At 37.8% G+C, this 17,503-nt stretch overlaps 6 protein-coding genes across 6 annotated transcripts; 3 read left to right on the top strand and 3 right to left on the bottom strand.

The window, feature by feature from the left end:
* Positions 1-1,625: 1,625 nt before the first annotated feature.
* On the bottom strand, positions 1,626-2,402 carry BDF20DRAFT_646617 (uncharacterized protein). The gene is made up of 2 exons (XM_053075936.1): positions 2,137-2,402; positions 1,626-2,033 (listed from the first exon to the last, which is right to left on the bottom strand). Exons 1-2 carry the CDS (start codon positions 2,164-2,166, stop codon positions 1,755-1,757), a joined length of 309 nt encoding a protein of 102 aa, XP_052934015.1. The 5' UTR covers positions 2,167-2,402; the 3' UTR covers positions 1,626-1,754.
* Positions 2,403-3,209: 807 nt separating this feature from the next.
* Positions 3,210-5,354, top strand: BDF20DRAFT_881934 (PIN domain-like protein). Its single transcript, XM_053081694.1, has 2 exons — positions 3,210-3,529; positions 3,624-5,354. Exons 1-2 carry the CDS (start codon positions 3,363-3,365, stop codon positions 5,197-5,199), a joined length of 1,743 nt encoding a protein of 580 aa, XP_052934016.1. The 5' UTR covers positions 3,210-3,362; the 3' UTR covers positions 5,200-5,354.
* A 9-nt stretch (positions 5,355-5,363) lies between these two features.
* Positions 5,364-8,666, bottom strand: BDF20DRAFT_989346 (ARS binding protein 2-domain-containing protein). Its single transcript, XM_053085296.1, has 2 exons — positions 7,968-8,666; positions 5,364-7,880 (listed from the first exon to the last, which is right to left on the bottom strand). The coding sequence occupies exons 1-2, from the start codon at positions 8,265-8,267 to the stop codon at positions 5,565-5,567; spliced, it is 2,616 nt and encodes an 871-aa protein (XP_052934017.1). The 5' UTR covers positions 8,268-8,666; the 3' UTR covers positions 5,364-5,564.
* A 36-nt stretch (positions 8,667-8,702) lies between these two features.
* BDF20DRAFT_881939 (uncharacterized protein) lies at positions 8,703-12,678 on the top strand. Its single transcript, XM_053081695.1, has 8 exons — positions 8,703-9,212; positions 9,286-9,504; positions 9,608-9,868; positions 9,936-10,038; positions 10,132-10,238; positions 10,357-10,566; positions 10,707-11,760; positions 11,843-12,678. The coding sequence occupies exons 1-8, from the start codon at positions 8,946-8,948 to the stop codon at positions 12,544-12,546; spliced, it is 2,925 nt and encodes a 974-aa protein (XP_052934018.1). The 5' UTR covers positions 8,703-8,945; the 3' UTR covers positions 12,547-12,678.
* Positions 12,679-13,405: 727 nt separating this feature from the next.
* On the top strand, positions 13,406-15,386 carry BDF20DRAFT_823555 (uncharacterized protein; the record flags this gene model as incomplete). The annotated part of the gene is made up of 5 exons (XM_053077809.1): positions 13,406-13,713; positions 13,799-13,818; positions 13,905-14,441; positions 14,523-14,661; positions 14,732-15,386. The coding sequence occupies 5 exons, from the start codon at positions 13,406-13,408 to the stop codon at positions 15,384-15,386; spliced, it is 1,659 nt and encodes a 552-aa protein (XP_052934019.1).
* Positions 15,387-16,067: 681 nt separating this feature from the next.
* Positions 16,068-16,924, bottom strand: BDF20DRAFT_989349 (uncharacterized protein; the record flags this gene model as incomplete). Its single annotated transcript, XM_053085297.1, has 4 exons — positions 16,637-16,924; positions 16,438-16,579; positions 16,174-16,372; positions 16,068-16,117 (listed from the first exon to the last, which is right to left on the bottom strand). Exons 1-4 carry the CDS (start codon positions 16,741-16,743, stop codon positions 16,068-16,070), a joined length of 498 nt encoding a protein of 165 aa, XP_052934020.1. The 5' UTR covers positions 16,744-16,924.
* Positions 16,925-17,503: the final 579 nt, after the last annotated feature.

Below are 17,503 nucleotides of genomic sequence, written 5' to 3' on the forward strand. Positions count from 1 at the left end.
CGTAAATGTAACTTATCCCACCTATTAATATCCCCTCAGAACTGGGGCGGCGACGGCCGGGTGTGGGTGGCTATTTGACAAACCTACACGTGGTGCCACCTGTTAAGTCTTTATGCTTATAGTATAAGGATGAGCCAATATGTCAAACAATCTATAACTCATTTTACTAAATTAATAAAAACCGGATTTTGCCACTTTTACCTGTCTTTACAACGCATTGCTCAAGAATAAAAACCTGTCTTTTTTTCATTCGAAATTTTTTGTCTTTGTCTAAGTTTGTTATAATGGGCCGTTTTTCTTGAAGCAGTTCAGCAGCAGAAAAAGAAAAAAATAGAAAAATACCGTTGTCAGATGCTAGTTTCGAGTGGTCAGTGTACAATATGTTGTTCAGGTTTTCAATCGTTGTTAAGCTACGGAGAAGTTAAAAACGGCCTTAATGAAGCAAACTTAATCCGATGATGCTGGAGGCATTGGTAGCTGATTATGCTAATGGCAGTTACTGATGTCATGGTGACCATACCCGATGTTGCTTTTGTTTGCAAAAAACTCCGTTATACAGTGTCTTGAAACCGCAAAACATTTGACTTCTGTAATTCATCCCATGGTCGTTTTTATTCAATTATCTAGGATGCGATAGTACCTAAAACGGATACATGCGTATACTTAAAGGAGGGTATTAAAGAATAGATACAAAAGCTATCTAGATATTTGAGCCTGTAAACCTTCCAAGCTGGTTTTTGCAGTTCAGTGTGATATTTATAGTAAAGTAATTTGAGCAGTGCAGAGTACGAATGGTTCAACACTAACAGTATACCTGCTGCCAGTATGTTTGCTGTACAGCATGAAGATCAAAATCATTCTTAATTATGGGCTTTCTTTTGCAACTTCCACAGGGAAGACTACCAATCAAAATGTTTTCGATTATTCCAGTCTCACTTGACCAATGCTAGCAAGAGAAACAAAAAGATGGACATTATTTCTGAGGAGCGAGGCATTGTATGGCCTTTTCCCTCAGTAATAATACTATCTCTTTTCCTTAAAGGACAAGGAACACGATTGCCAAACGAGATCCGTCTAAACGCTCGAGCTTTTGTTTCGCTGCTGTAAATCGGAAATCACACGCCCGGTTTGGTCTTTAGCCCAGAGGTCATCGCTCACTTAATTGCGCCTGTGGTGGTTCTTTGCGGCTGCTTTACGCTGCTGGCTAACAGTAGGAGCTTTGGTCAAGTAGTTTACTGTTAGGCGTAACTATACAGTACGGAAAAGTTAGTAGTTAGTGAGTGGTGGACTCTTCGTTATTGATTTTTGAAGCTGGGGACGTTGGCACCAGGGGCAGAGGTATTGGGGTATTCGGCTTTTGGGAGGCTTTCTGAAGACAACGACAGACTTTTCCGCGCCGGTGAGAAGAGATGAAGGAGGACTAGGAATAGGCAATTTTTTCTCACTTAAATTTGGTTTCTAACTTAGGTAACGGGCTAGTAAGAGTGGCGACGGTTGCAAGTGTCACTTGAAAACATTTGACAATGAAATTAATCTGCTTATATAAGTTTTTTATTCAAAAAATAATAAACGATCTTTATATCTGTAATGTGTTTCTGCTCTTTTTTTTTTTTTTTTTTTTTTTTTTTTTTTTTGTAATTGCCGATAATATCATTCTCTTACTCATCATAAGAATAAAAATTGATTTCTTAATCGTAAAACGTTATCTTTCGAGAAACAGCGTACATAAAGCATCAAATCTTAATACTTTATTTTTAATTAAACATGTCCTTCAACATCGTTGTTTGTTCTTCTAAAAACTTGACTTCATTCTCTAAACTCTTTAATTTTCTGGCCGTTTCATCTCTTTCTTGGGTTTTTTCTTCTAAAGTCTTTGCTACTTTTTCTTTTGCCAAACGACCATTATCTGCCCAATCCTCTTCAGTAAACGTAAGGAAGTCAGGCTTCCAAGGTTCTTCCATAAAGTCGAATGTCTCAGCTTTTCTCTTTCTCTCAATTGTTTCGGCATCGTCTTCGATTAAGCCGTGAACGGTCTATGCAATACGAGATGTAAACCATAAGTCATGAGCAAGCACATTTCAGTAAGAGCAGTTTTTGCTCAATTCCTCAACATGGCTTCATTCACAAATCACCTACCTTCATGTATTCATCGTCGGTTTTGGACATCTTGATCAGTGGATCGAATAGATTGAAAGAAAGGATAGAACTGGAACAGCAATTAAAGCTCCTGTTTTATTTTGTCTCGGACAGAAAGTTTCAAAACAGTTTTTCAAAGAATCCAATGTAATTTTGTAAGAGCGGCACGTTCATAGCTAACTTGGAGGTTAATTTTTGTTACTAGATATGTCGTTCTGTCTGAAGTCCATCCATCATCTCCTTTTGTACCATTGAAATAAGAATTCTCGTCCGAAGCTGTTCAACAAGTAACAAATTGTAAGCGCATTGGTTTATTCGCGCTTACAAAAGACATTATATCAAAAAAGCAGTTTTTTTTTGCAGTACAATGGCTCTTGTAAGGTCTATATCTTCATTACCTGTCAACAGACAACCAATGCAAAACAACTTATTGTTATCCAAAAACAGAATGAATACTGACTTTTTGTGTAACTCAACCCATACTATGAACAAGCAAAGCAATGTGCAATGGAGAAATTGTTCATGTCCTTACACTGTACCTTACCAAATATGACATAGCATTTCCTACTTTGCACAGCTGCGTTCACAATTAAGAAACTGAATGAGAGAGGTACTGCCAATAAAACTATGTTTTCAGTTGGTTGGCTAGTATATACGTCACAGATAAAAGCGTTGAGTTTTTGCAGATTCTTTTCAAATCTGACATTCCACTCCTTGGTGAACGAATTACTCCGCGCATACTAATTTCTTCACGCTTGAAAGAGTTTAAACTGCAAGCTTTTGACCACTTCAAAGCTTCTATACTTTGAATATATCAATTATGCAGATTTTAAAAAGAAATCCTTAGAGACCGATTGAAATCTCGTCGGATAAAATAAAGCTTAATAACTGCACACTCTGTTGTCAGCGAAGTGTCCCTCCAAACCAATTAACTGTATCAGTCAATATGCAATTCGCACAAGCGTTACTGATGCGCTTCAATTTCAACCTGTGCTCAATTGAAAGCCAGTGAGTTTGTATAGGGGAATATGGAAAGGAACTTGACTGTAATCATTGCACTCAAGTTGGCTTATTTCGACGAATTTATCACTTTTATGAATTTATCAACTTTTTGTGAAAAGGGATTTTATCCATCAATGAAGCCTACTTTGAACTTTTTGCTTTTATCTTTGTGATTTTTTACTTTTCTTCCTTGCTCTACCTTCATCTTCGACTCCATTGACAAGATGGGAATTGCAGATCTGTGGAAGCTGCTCGCTCCCAGTGAAAAGTCGATTACTTTAGAGGAGTTGGCCAACGACTACCATTCCAAGCATCGTGGCAAAAGAGGATTACGCGTAGCCATTGACGTAGCTTTATGGATTTTTCAGTCTCGCGCAAGCGTAGTAGGCGAGTAAAGTAGCAATTTCCTTCTATTGTGCTTGGGTTGAAATCTGCATCTCGTCTCGCTAAATAGCTTTCCCTTTTCACAAACTACAACATGCTAGTCAAAGTGAACTACGTACTTTATTTTTTCGCTTTTGCCGGCTTTACGAGTTAGGTATTCGCCCTGTATTCGTATTCGATGGCCCCGACCGCCCTAGCTACAAACGAAACAATTTCATCAACACAATACCTATTGATAGTGAGTATCGACGTAACCTAGTTACAATGATAGACCTTTTCGGCTTTGCCCAATGGACAGCCTATGGAGAAGCAGAAGCAGAATGTGCCTTGTTGCAGAGGTTGGGCTTTGTAGATTTTGTATTGACGGGGGACAGCGATATATTCTTGTTTGGCGCAAAGAGAATCATTAGGCAGTGGCCTCAAAAACGGCAGCAGCCTATACCGTGTTACGATATAACATGGATTTCAGATACCCTGGGTTTGGATCGCTCTGATTTGATTTTGATTGCCTTGCTACGTGGATCGGATTACGACACAAGCGGAACATCCGGCATAGGTGTCAAAGTAGCAGCTCAGTTGGCCAAATGTCACTATCACAGAGAATTGATGGATGATATACAGTTAGCAGGCCGAGATACTCCATTAGATGAAGAGCGGGTCCAACATCTGTTTGATAACCTGACGTATGAGTTACAACATAACGGCACAAGAAATTTAACGAGAAAATACCCCAATATGGTGCTTGATCCACGCTTCCCAGACTTTTCCATTATCATTGATTTTATCCATCCATTAACGAACATTGGTGACAATAAGAATACTGCCATCTTGAAAGATGTAAAGAAGCTTCAGGACATTCTCAATGCCTATCTGGAACCTCATTGGCTTTACTTGGCCCCTTTTCTACAAACTGCTTTCAGATGGCCGGCAGAATACACTTTGAAACGTCTTTCAAAGTTGCTATTTCCCGGTTATATGACACAACAACTGAAGCTTCAACAACCCAGCAGTCAATCCTTTATGATCAAGCAGACGGGCAAAAACAAAATATTGAGCGTCAATGACAAAGATCATATACATACCCAAAGGAGAATGAACGATTATTTCAGTTCAAGTCAGGAAGCAGCAGTAATGGATACCAAACAACAACAACAACAACACCATGCTCAAACGCAAAAGAAATTCACGAGAAACAGAAAGTTCGAGATGATAGTGCGAATCACGAACAGTAAAGCAATTTACAACAATAGTCTAAAATTGTACCGAGTTGAATGGAATAAGCTGTGTTGGCATGAATTTCTCGAGAAAATCAGACCTAGATTAGATACAATTACATTTGAAAAGGAAACAGTGATGATGGATAGTCAGCATGATGCTGTTGGTAAAGATGACACTGAGGAAGAGGCGCAAGAAACTGAAGGACAAGCTTATAAAACTGAGAAAGCAGAGGTTAATGTTTGGGAAACAATAAAAAGACAATGGGTCAATGCGATTGCTGTACATCAATGTTACCCGAGTATAGCCATTGAGTACCAAGGGAAGAGTCTGGATAGGAAAAGAAGCCAAGCAGCATCCTCTTCTGCATTCCAAACTATGTCTTCACATCAGCAACAATCCACATTAGATTCCTTTTTAATTTTACCCAACAAGCGCAGACGTCCAACATCTACATCGTGACGCTACCCCCCACTAATGTAATATCATTGTTAATAGTCATACCATTCTAATTCATATTTAATTGTTGATAAGCCAGACATAATCACTACAAATACCCATGCTTAAGCACAATAGCAAGAGTTTTTACTATTTCAATAAAAGATGCTCCCAACATACTTAGATCTGCTCATATTATCGTGCGTGTCAGTCCTCAGCCATTGTAAGGCTTTACGCTCAGCTTTATTCGAGAAAATACACTATTATGGGTAAAAGGGGGCGGAGAGGAGGGGAAATGGAAGAAATATATACAAGGATTGGAAATAAATAATATCATTTACAGAAAAGCATTGGACAGTACATTAAGCATTTTAAAAAGAAGATAGAGCTCACAATCTATGGAGCTCTTCAGAGTTTGTAGTTCCTGTTGTATGCCCCGCTTCATATTCTTCTTCATCGTCTTCTTCATCATAAGAATCAATGCTATTCTCGTTATCAGAAGCACTCGTCAATGTAGGTCCTCGGGCTAAATCCGAAATGATCTGTTTTCTCCATTTCTCTGTTCTATCACGTAATCTGAGCAATTTATTGATTTGTTTATCCTGCCTTTCTACTTGTGTCTCTAATTGTAAAACGTAGGCTTTCAAGCGGTTGACTTCTTTTTCTGCATTTTTGCAATTTGAACAACTAGATAAGGGCGGAATAGATGGTAAAAGAGATATTAACGATTGCTCTGTTTGAGTTTGTCGATCTATAGGGCAAGGTATTGTTGCTGATGGTGATTTTATAAGTGAGGAAATGGCGAAAACTTTTGAGGTGTTGGTAACTTTAGCATCGATAGGCTCTTTACTTGGTGCTATTTTAGGAGAGAGTAACGCTGTCAAGATAGGTGATGTAGGTGAAGAAGAGGATGATGCCAGTTCATCTATTTCATCGACTAACTCTTCCTCTTCCTCTTCCTCTTCATCATCGGTCTCATTGTCTTCTTCATCATCATTCTGTTTTATGTCATCTTGCTCGTCTTGACCTGCAAATTCCATTTCGTCATCGTCGTCGTCTTCTTCTTCTTGTTGTTGTTGTTGTTGTTGCGTTTGGTCCAAATCATCATGCTCCTTACCAATGCCTGGGTGTTGATCATTATCCTTTGCCTCATCGTGCTGTAAGTCCTCCTCGACTGACTCTCTATCCTCCTCTTCTTCCTCATGGTGAGTCTTGGCAAACTTTTGTGAGTTTTCATATATATTTTGATTATTCTCTCTCATTCTCTTCCTGCTGCCTGCCATTAAAATAGGTAAGCGTGCTTGCTTTCCATTGTTAGCAGTAGTCGCAGCGGCATTCATGGTATCATCTGTCATATCATCGTCATCCAGCAAAGATGTTTGTTCGGGTATATTGACTGCTGCTGCTGCTGCTGTATGGCTTGCGGCTGTAGTGGCTGTTCCTTTTCGTTTATAGTTTCCGATCAATAGGCAATGCGAGTATTTATCATCAGGCGGGTTAAACTCATACTCATTCCCCAGCAAATAATCAAAATAACAGTCTATCTTATACTTATGCATCCAACGCTTCACGCGCTGCGCAAATTGTGGTCGACCTGCCATGTCTTGTAATCCTAACTGACCTACTAATTGAGACCAGTTCTTGATCTCTTGGTGATGTAGTTTTTTGACAAGTTGAAATATATCCCATGTAGTATAAGTGATATCGCCTGTTTTAGGAACCGATTGAAATTTGCGCTTTGCAAAAACGAGGCTTTCAATGCCATCGTTTATATAGGCAGCATCGTGGCTAAGCACGAACTGAATATATCCATCGACTATGTTTTCTGCTGTGACGTTTGCGCCGGTTATTCTCGGTTTTTTGGAGGGTGGAGTGGTATGATTGACTTCCGATAAGGGTGCGGTGTTCGTAATGGGAGGCATTGCTGACCTGTTGATTGTTTTTGATGTTGCTATGGAAGAAGTGTCCAAGGGCTGAGGTTGTATCGGTGGCGATAACTGTTGTTGTATCTGTTGCATTGATGTTTGAGGCTGTTGGTGGGTTGAAGATGAGGATGCAGGAGAAAAAATGCTTTTCATAGTACCATCAGTCACTGGTGCAGTGCTTTCGCTGATACTAGAATCTGGGGTAGCTACCTTGGTGCTGATGGTAGTATTCATAGGCGTAGTAGTTTCCATATTATTTGTATCAAAAGGCCTTGATAAAGGAATATCAAGTCCATCGTTATTAACAGATATAAAGGTGTTATTATCCATGGTATAATTGTTGCTGTTTTGAGCTGGAGAAGAAGAGTGGTTGTTCTCTTGGTATTTGAAATTGTAGAAAAAATTATTCTGAAGCTGATGCTCCGTAGAAGGCTTGAAGGGGTCCAAATGCGGAGACGGGTATACAGGTTGCTGATGTGGATGTTGTTGTTGTTGATTTGAGCTAGTGTGTACTGGTTTTGGCGATGTTGCTGTTTGGGCTGGCCTTACAGACGACATAACTGCATCCGTCAGTATATTATTGATGGAGCTTAACGCTTTATCACTACAATGATCCAAAGCAACATTGCTGTTAAGGATAACTGTATTGAAGCCATTGGTGGTCTTAGATGCTGTGCTATTAGTCACATTGGTCGTAGATATTGATTCGATTGATGGTTCGCTACTTCCATTATTTAGTATATTATCGTTGAACAAAACATCATTATTTATCCAATCTGTCTATTAATTTTCAGAAAAAAAAACAAAAATGAGGGTCAGCATCTTTTCTGATAGTTTTCCCTGGTCGTCCATTGTCATAGCATTTACATTGCTCATAGAGAATAAAAATGGTTGTTGTTGAGATTGACTCGTCAAACTTGCAAATGCATTTGAGTGGGAAGTAGGAGAACTAGTGGAATCGACACCCAGCTGCTGAAATAAGTTGTTGTTATGGTTATTACTACTCTTATCATTTTCTCTACTGTTGCTACTGCTACTACTCAATGGTATGAATCGACTGTTGAATGTGTTACTATTATTGTTGGAATTGCCCGTCAAGCTATCTTTAAGATTGTTCTTGTTGCTGTTATCTCCTGCACTTCTATGAACAAGGTCAGACAAGTTCATACTTCAACCCTTATAATGTTTTTCTTTATGTTAAGAGGGCTCTATTTGTAATGATATTAACAGAAAACGACAAGGGAATCCTCGTTTAAGTAGGCTACCACAGATAAGAATGAGAAAAATTTAAAAAAGAAGCAGAATGTCCAAAAATGGCATAGGGAAATCATATTTCGTTTTTATTTTTTTTATTTTTTATTTTTTTCTTTTTTGTGAATATCTCAATAAGTGAAAAATGTCCTCTGTTTTACTTGTTGGCTCCAGATGAAAAAATGTTCAGACCAAAATTGCCTTCTTGCCATCTGTTAAAAAATAACTTTTTTTTTTTTTCGTTAATATGTTTCAACTCCGCAATTTCTTTTTTTTTTTTAATGAATTTCGCTAGTTGACACATGAACAATTTTTCATGCACCACGTTTTTGTACAAAATAAGCTTTCTTATTTTTAAGTGAAGATCGGCTTTTTAATATCATATCCTCCTTATACAGTATAAATACTTCTCGTAATAGATCTATTCAAAATGTCAAAACACTCTCAATATACCTCTCTTTTCTTTCCTTTCACTTCTATACATTCCTTTAGATACCACTCAACTCTTTTACGTTCCAATTCCCTTTATCTTCACATTCTATTCACGGAAACACACCGATTTATACCTTTCCTTCCTTCTACATAAGTTCGAAAATGTTTATACATTCCTTCAATCTAGACACGACTACAAAAAGCCAATTGAAGAATACAATTGATATTGAACAATTGAATCAACTCTACGCAAAAAAATATAGTTCCGAGTTAGATACTGTTTTGATCTCTCGTCAGCAGCAACTACACAATAACGCTCAGACTGGCAGTGAGAATGACAGTAATGCTTGCAACGTACTATTGTGTGGTACCGCTCAAGCCGCTCTTACAAATGTAAGAAGCGATATTTTGAGAAATAGCCCTATCAAGGTAAACATAAACTGAGCGCTTACTACTATATCAACTTTTAATCATTCTTATGCTCCTCCTACATGCCTTGTAGTCTACTCTGACAATAAATTCGTCGAATATGGATGCACTCTTTCATCCGGAAGTTAAACCATCGTTGATTCATATAGCTCAAACGTATCATATCGGAATTAAGATCTGCTACCATTGCCATCATCATAATATTTGTTCGGGTCCCGAAATTCACATGCTTGGTTGTATTGATTCACTTGAAGCAGCACGCGTGGATATTCTCGTGCTTCTTGATAGACTGGTAAGAAAAAAGAACATAAAAAGAGCTTCTGCTGTTGTAGAATACCGCGTAATCAGCATTCAAATGCTCACACGTATCATTTTTTATGATTACATTTGTATAGTCGGGCCTTGTCATTGATCGTTTGGATGATATACCACAGCAGTTTCATTATCTTATTGCTGGACGCAAGCACAGTCATTTACAAGCCATCATGCAGGAGACAGCTACCAATATCTATCTAAAATCGCCATTCGCTCATCTACATTGTAATCAGAAAGAAGATGATAAGAAGGAGAGTCTAGCCCTTATCTACCTTTCAGGCGAATCAGTAACCACCTTGACTAGAGCTAAAAGAGCCATAAAGAAGTTATTTGCTCAAATGGTAAGTTTATAGATTGAGATAATAAGCTTGATAAGGCGTTTCTAATAGATTCATCTAACATCAATAGGCAGCCTCAGTTTATATCAAAAAGTCCCATGTCAACTCAAGAAAGCTAGATTGGGTGCTTCTAAACAAGCGCGATGAAGTAAGAAAGATAATGATTGATAATGGTAGGTTTGAAATGAAAAGCACGTAAGCATTATTTTGATATCTAAAACTTTTTTTTTTTTTCCCTCGGTTTCATACCCCATAATTGTTTATAGGGTCCTTCTTCTTATTTCCGGCTGTAGGATCAGGCAACAATTCCGTTTCGATATACGCGGAAAATAGAATTTATGCTGAACGTTCCATTCGACTATTAAATCATCTGGTAAATTATAAACAAACTAATAAATTAATAATAGAAAATAGAGTTGTTGTATTGTTGGAATATACTAAGACCTCGTGTTCCTCTGCTCTCTCTTCATACGTCGTAATTTATACTATAGACATCTAGCGTTTATGAGGCTACTTTTAAATTCAATGAAAATAACTCTTTGCAAAAATTGGATAATTTCCCGTTGATCTTGGCGCAATATGCTTTAGCATCCGGTGCTGAAATAAGCTATGATTCGGAGACTTATTCCATGAACTTGCTTGGAACAGAAAGTCAAGTCAAGGCTGCATATCAATTTGTAAGCGATATGGATCACTTCCCCGTGAGTAGTAGACGTACTTGTAATTGCAAGACTGAGAAATACCATATTAACGCTATCACTTAAACTGTTTTCTCCTTCTCTCTCTCCCTCTCTCTCTCTCTCTCTCTCTCTGTCTGTCTTTCTATCTCGTACTCTTCTAGGAAAATCACAAGTACACTATCTTTTCAGTTGAACTAGCTACAGATCAACGGGAATTTGTAAGTGGCAAGAAGAATGGCAAAATCAACAAAATTATGAAAAGCTGCACCGCTTCTATCCGATTTACCATCTCCAACGAATACAACTCGGCTATAATCGTCGAAAGCGATGACAGTACGAAAGCAATGGAAGGTTTCTGCATGCTTCAAGATGAGTTACCTGCCGAAACCTCATTTTATGTTCCTGAAATTTATCATCGTCGTATCATTGGCGTAGGCGGCAAAAACATTCAAAAGGTTATGAAGCAGTATGGTGTTTACGTCAAATTTTCCAACACAGAAGAGTTCAAGTCTATGGGTGGCTACTTTGAAAATGAAGATAACGTAGTCGCGCGCACTCCCATGAAGAATAAATCAAATTTGGATCATTTAAGAGAGGCGGTTACTGCATTTATTGCTTATAATAAGGATAAAAACTATGTCACAACAATGATGGTCGTCCCTTTTCCATTACAACGTATAATTTCAAGTAAATATGCCCAGGAATTACGAGATCTCTGTCAAGCGAACAGCTCAATGATATGGTGGCCAGAGCGTTTGGGTATGGATTATGTTACCGTCTATGGGCCTCAAGCTCAGCTCCCTCTGGTCATTTCTTATGTACAACAGTTTATTGATATAGAAAAGCATATGGTCGTCGCTATTAAAGACAACTCTATGCGAAAAACGCTCACTGATCCTAATTTTATAGCGCGTATTCGACAACAGCTGAATGCTGAATGTCCCAACATTGAACTGAAAGGAAGCGAAATTGTGAGCGATCTCGACTTTAATGAGCCAGACCTCCTCGAATGGAAATACGGTTATCAAACAGAGGAATGTAACTGTGTCTTAATCTTCAGACTTATTTGCCGCTCCATTCTTCGTCAAGGATATCATTACTTGGAAACAGCAAAAGAAATCATAAAGATGCATATTGAATCAGCCGGCTTCTTCTTTAAAGACCTTGCAACCCAGCATCAGCAAGACTGTTTCCAGAGCTGCCAGTACAAGCAAGGTAAAGATACACGTTTTCAAGGATGCACACCTTTTGCTTTGGCCCATATTACTAAATATAACTTTTGTCTATTCTTTTATAGCAGACTGTTACTTTCCTTCGTCCATGCTTTCTCCTGGATTCTCCGAGCAGCAATACCAGCAGGCTCTTTCAACCTGTAATAACACTATCCCTACTCCTCCTGCTACAGTCACCGGTGGCATGCCAAGTCCACCATTATCAGAAACCTTAGCGCCCTCTTATTCCCCTCATCATTATCCTCGGCAACAAGAAGATACCATTAATTCTATCAACAATACCAGCTACGCGCAACAGCATCATAATACCCTCTTTGGCCGCGTGAATGGTATGCTACCTCCTCCTTCAATTCGTAGAAACTGCTATCACAATACCTACAAGAATATTTGGGCAGCACCTCTTCTTCCATCTGGCAGTAAGAATTTCGCCCCTTTCTTCGGTCCAGGCTTTGAAAGGATGAATATCAATTCTACAGCCACTACCGCTTTTCAACGTCCACTTTCGCCGCCCCAACCAACGTCATCATTGATGCTATCTTCCTCTCAATCCGTTTTCCATTTATCCAACCCTCATGGTATGTCAACGATGATGAAGCCTTCTGTTAGTACACCGGCTATTGGCTCTGTTGAAGAAATGGCGATAGGCCATGAACAACAACAAAACTCGCGGGATAAATCCTGGCCAGATGTATTCTTTGGTGGACGTGATTTATTTTCAACCCTACGAAATAGCTGGAATGCGCCTTACGGTCAAAGACATTATTTCTAACAAAGTTTACCGTCCCTCTCTCTCTTTTTTTCATTTGCCGTTTCAATATTTTGTATTTCTTATATCTGTATTATGTTTTTATTGATGTTTGATTTGATTTTATTTGATATTTGTAATCTTTGTTTGTAATAGTTTTTATCTTTTTTTTTTTTTTAAATAAATTGTTCTATTTGGTTGGCTGTAAGCCGCTATACTTCTCCCGTTGAGCCTATACCGATTTGCCTCATTTCGGGATTATCCTCGGACTTGCTTTGGGGTTAAGTAAGAAAACCACAATTTCCTTGTATAAATAAACCCACAGTACGCTTTTAATTCTTATTCTAGGTTTTCAACCAATTGCTACACTAATTGAGCAGCTTGGATCGAACTGATTTGTCTTTGTTTAGTTGCTTTGTCAAGATAGACCAGACGCGTCTACGTAGAACTAAAAAGCTCGTTATCATTTGGCTCAATCGGGAAATCAAGGGGACGGTTTTTACCCCCAATCATCTTTTTTGGTAATTTAACTCAGTTTATGGTGAGGAAGAACAGGAACACGAAAATGATGGATCAGAACCGACATGCTTCTTTAAAAGGTTCTTTTCTTTTAACCCACTAGCCAAAAATTATCAAATTGGAAGACGGGACAACGTTCACCCCTTCGTTTAAGTTTTCCTTTTGCAAACCAAGTCAGCAAATCAAAAGCCAAGATCAGCTTTGCGAAACGTTTGAATTACTAAAGAATTTCCCACTTACGCATCCATCGAAAAGATCAATTTGTTATTGTATGTAGTCTCACATTCTTAAGCCATTTATCGTACATAAGGATCTTACTCATCTTTTCTTTAAGTGTTCCAAATCAATATTACTGAAAGCCGGAATGACTTTATTTACTTCATCGCAACCACCCATTTCTGTTCCTGATATCGACATTTATAACTTTCTGTTTCAACCGAATATATATAATACAGTCCGGAGACATGATCAGCCATTACTTATTGACGGGTTAAGTGGTAAATCTATATCGTTTCAAGAAGCACAGACATTATCAAGTCAACTCGCGAGAGGTTGGAAAGAGAATGTCGGCTTGACAAAGGGTGATGTGGTCGCCGTATTCGCACCTAATCAATATGATCATGCTGTACTATACCTCTCCCTTCTGGCGGCTCAATGTACTATTACTCCCGGGTAAACTACTACATTGGCTGTTGATAAAGGCTTGCATAAAATAATCTTGTGCTGATTATTATTCATTTCAATCGTTTGTCTTTAGCAATCCAAACTATACTGAAGGTGAGGCAAAGAAAAAAAAACTATTTAATAGCAGATTTGTGTACGTACGGCTGACTCACAAAAACTTATTTTCAACAACTACTTAGCCGAATTCAACTATCAAATACAAAAAACCAAAGCTAAAGCTCTTGTTACCGTTCCAAGCCTTTTACCCATTTTATGCAAAGTGGCAGCCAATAATGGCATTCCTCCAGAAAGAATCTACCTTTTTGGCGAGGAAGCGGTTGGCAGCATTCAGCCTTTGAAATCCTTGGCTGCACGCCATAGAAACAAACCCTTACTGTTCCCTCCCAAGGGTGACATCAACCCTGCTGAAGATACTGCGTTTATATGCTTTTCAAGTGGTACTACGGGCATTGCTAAAGGCGTAATGCTAACTCACCGTAATTTTGTATCGCAGATGATTCTGGTTTCTAGTTATGAAGAGATTAATCCCCACGAAGCGGCCGATGTATATATTGGATTTCTTCCTTTTTATCATATCTTCGGTTTGACTACGCTTGTTTTACGAGCATTTTACACAAATACACAAGTTGTCGTTGTACCTAAATATGAGTTGGAGCTCGTTTGTCGATTGATTGAGAAGTATAAAGCAACAGTGTGTGCATTAGTGCCTCCTGTAGGTGAGTTAAACAATTACAGTGATCTTTTGACAGTGATAATAAATCAGATTCAGGTAAACTAACGTCTAATGGCTATTCTAGCTGTGCATCTGGCTAAGAATGAAGCTGTTTTGAAATATGACCTCTCTTCTTTGAAAATGATTACTAGTGGTGCTGCACCTTTGAGTTCCGAACACATTGAAGCGCTTAATCTACGAGTAAAGGCTCCTGTCAGACAAGGGTAGGAAAGTTGATTGTTGATACACGTTTTAAAGTGATAAAGCATGAATTTAATCCTATAAATATAATAGATATGGTTTGACCGAAACTACAGCTGGTTGCATATATCAGAAAGTGGGTGTCAGCTTATCAGGATCATCTGGGGTTCTACTAGCTAATATGGAATGCAAGATTGTGGATGTCGAGACAGGAAATGAAGTTGGACCAGATCAACCTGGAGAAATACTTTTGAAAGGTCCTGTCATTATGAAGGGTTATCTGGATGATGTTGATGCTAATAACAAAACGTTTACTGACGACGGATTCCTTCGTACGGGCGACGTTGCTATTTTTAACTCCAAATCGAAAGAGTTCTATATCATCGATCGAATTAAGGAGCTAATCAAATATAAAGGCTTTCAAGTAGCTCCCGCTGAGCTAGAAGCCTTAATTATGAGCCATGAGAGCATAGCAGATTGTTGTGTAGTAGGTGTTTATGATGCAACTCAAGCAACAGAGCTTCCTCGAGCATATATTGTTCCTCAACCATCCGTGCCTCGAAATAATGACACCATTCGTATAATAACTGATTTTGTAAACAGTAACGTAGCTAATCATAAAAAACTAAGAGGTGGTGTACGAATCATTGATCAAGTGCCGAAAAGTGCAAGTGGCAAGATCTTAAGACGAGAAGTCAAAGAATGGATCAGGAAAGAACAAATATCAGCAAACAGAGCTCGCCTGTAGATAACAATGGAAATTTACTACTTTCAATGTAAAGTATATTTTGAGGCCTAGAAAGGCGACAAAAACTATATTTATTTAGATAAACTCTGGCAAATAATACCTCTTTGTGAGACCTTTTGCTCTATTCAATAAAGCCGATATCCCCTCCGGCAAAGTGATAAAAAAAAACAAGTTTAAATGTTGAACGGACATGTTTTAAACTGCAAAATTGATTATAGTGAATTACGTTTGAAAATAGAATGGTCTAGAACTTTTATAGAGCAATAGGTATTTTTTCAACAATAGAGTTTCTTGAGGTCAATAGAAAAAAAAAACCAACATTAGAATAGTACTTAAATACGAATACCTGAAGTATTGTACTTATTATACGAGAGCGAAAGGATCTTTGTTGTTATCAACTTTTCATACTTTATTTAACGAATTTGTACTACTAAAAAAATATATAATATATGGAAATAATTAAAATTTTTTAACTTCATCTTCTTGAATGAGACAGTAGAAAGAGCAAAGAGAATAAGAGAGGAGTGGTGGGTGGGAACAACAAAGATCCTTTCGCTCTTGTATAATAAGTACAATACTTCAGGTATTCGTATTTAAGTACTATTATAAATTTTTGAACCATAAAAGGAAAATAAAGCGCGGCTCTTGGAGCTTGTTACCACATTTTTGTCCTCGTCTCCGTCAACGTATTTTCAGCTTTGCCGCCTCAATATCGTCGTGCCAATCATCAACTGTTGATCCAGTTGCAATAGTATTAATACTGTTAGAGGTTGTGTATTTGAATTACTATTGTTTGAATTAGTGATAAATTTGAGGTTGCTATTGCTATTGCTATTGATTGTGGTTGAAGCTGATGGGTCAGCACTGGTATCGTTTGAGTTTGTGTTGGATGTGGGGTTGCTATTGCTATTGCCAGTGTTAATAGGAGGGCAACGGCACAGAAATTTGCTCGAGGAAGTGATTCGTCGTTGCACCTGAAAGGAACTCTAATAAATGTGTTGATCATACATGTTAATATATTTTCATTAATACGAGCTATAAAAAAACTTACATAGATAACTGGATGACTTCCTATCAAACTTGGATTTACTTTCACCTCTTCTAATCTCGGACACACAGCCTTTTCTTGAAGACAATATATATGGTAAAAGGTAGAAGCATCGATCTCCGTTTTGAAATGAATGAGCGCAAAGCTACTAAAAATTATAAGTTGGAAAAAGTATATGTGAATTCACCTTGTTGCTTCTTACCTATTTGCTTTCTTTTTTACCACATGAATAGGTTTAATCATAGAGCATTCAAGCATGTACCTTTTTAAAAGTTCATTGCTTAAACCTATGAGATCACAACCTGACATTTGAACGTGGCATTTTCTGTTACTACAAGTCGTACACGTTCTCTTTTTTCTAACGTGTCTGTTGTATTTGCTTATTTAAAATTGGTAACAGTTGTAAGTCGATGACTATGAACTTAAGTGTCTTCAATGTTCTTCAGATGAAGTAGAAGGATTATTTACTCTGTAAGGTTTAATGGGAATTTATATTTGAGGACGCGTATGCTAGTCACTAATTTCAGGTTCAGATGCTTCTTGTATTACTTCAATCCTCTATCTTGTTATATTCTTGTACATAACCTATATTAGATGCAATATTGATAGACCGTGGAAGAATGTATTCTCTACCTGGTTGTACGTACTCGAGTATTAGTTATTATCTCACCAAACACGTCAGTATCCAACTGAGAAAAAGGTTTTTTTCCTAGAAAAAAAAAGTTTGATAGTAATATTTACTACCTCAGCATATTGTGACATCACCAAACAGTGCATATTGTTGTTCATTGTGAAGGTCGCTCAATAAGCTCAAATAAACTTTATGGTCATACAAGAAAAAGCCAATAATTACAATTTAAGCATTACTCTAAGAATAGATAGTTTTAAGCTTATTGATTTCATGATGTCTAATCGATTTAAAGTAAATATCAATTTGCATGTGCAGAGGAAAGAGAGAAAAAGTCTGTATCTCCGACATTGTTAAATTCATAAGAAAAAAAATCATGAAATAAAAAGACTATCTAAAATAGACAGGTCCAAATAAGTATGTTTTCAATTGATCTTTCAA

Source organism: Mycotypha africana (assembly GCF_025528875.1).
Source record: "Mycotypha africana strain NRRL 2978 chromosome Unknown BDF20scaffold_8, whole genome shotgun sequence".
In the NCBI taxonomy this organism is placed as follows: domain Eukaryota; kingdom Fungi; phylum Mucoromycota; class Mucoromycetes; order Mucorales; family Mycotyphaceae; genus Mycotypha; species Mycotypha africana.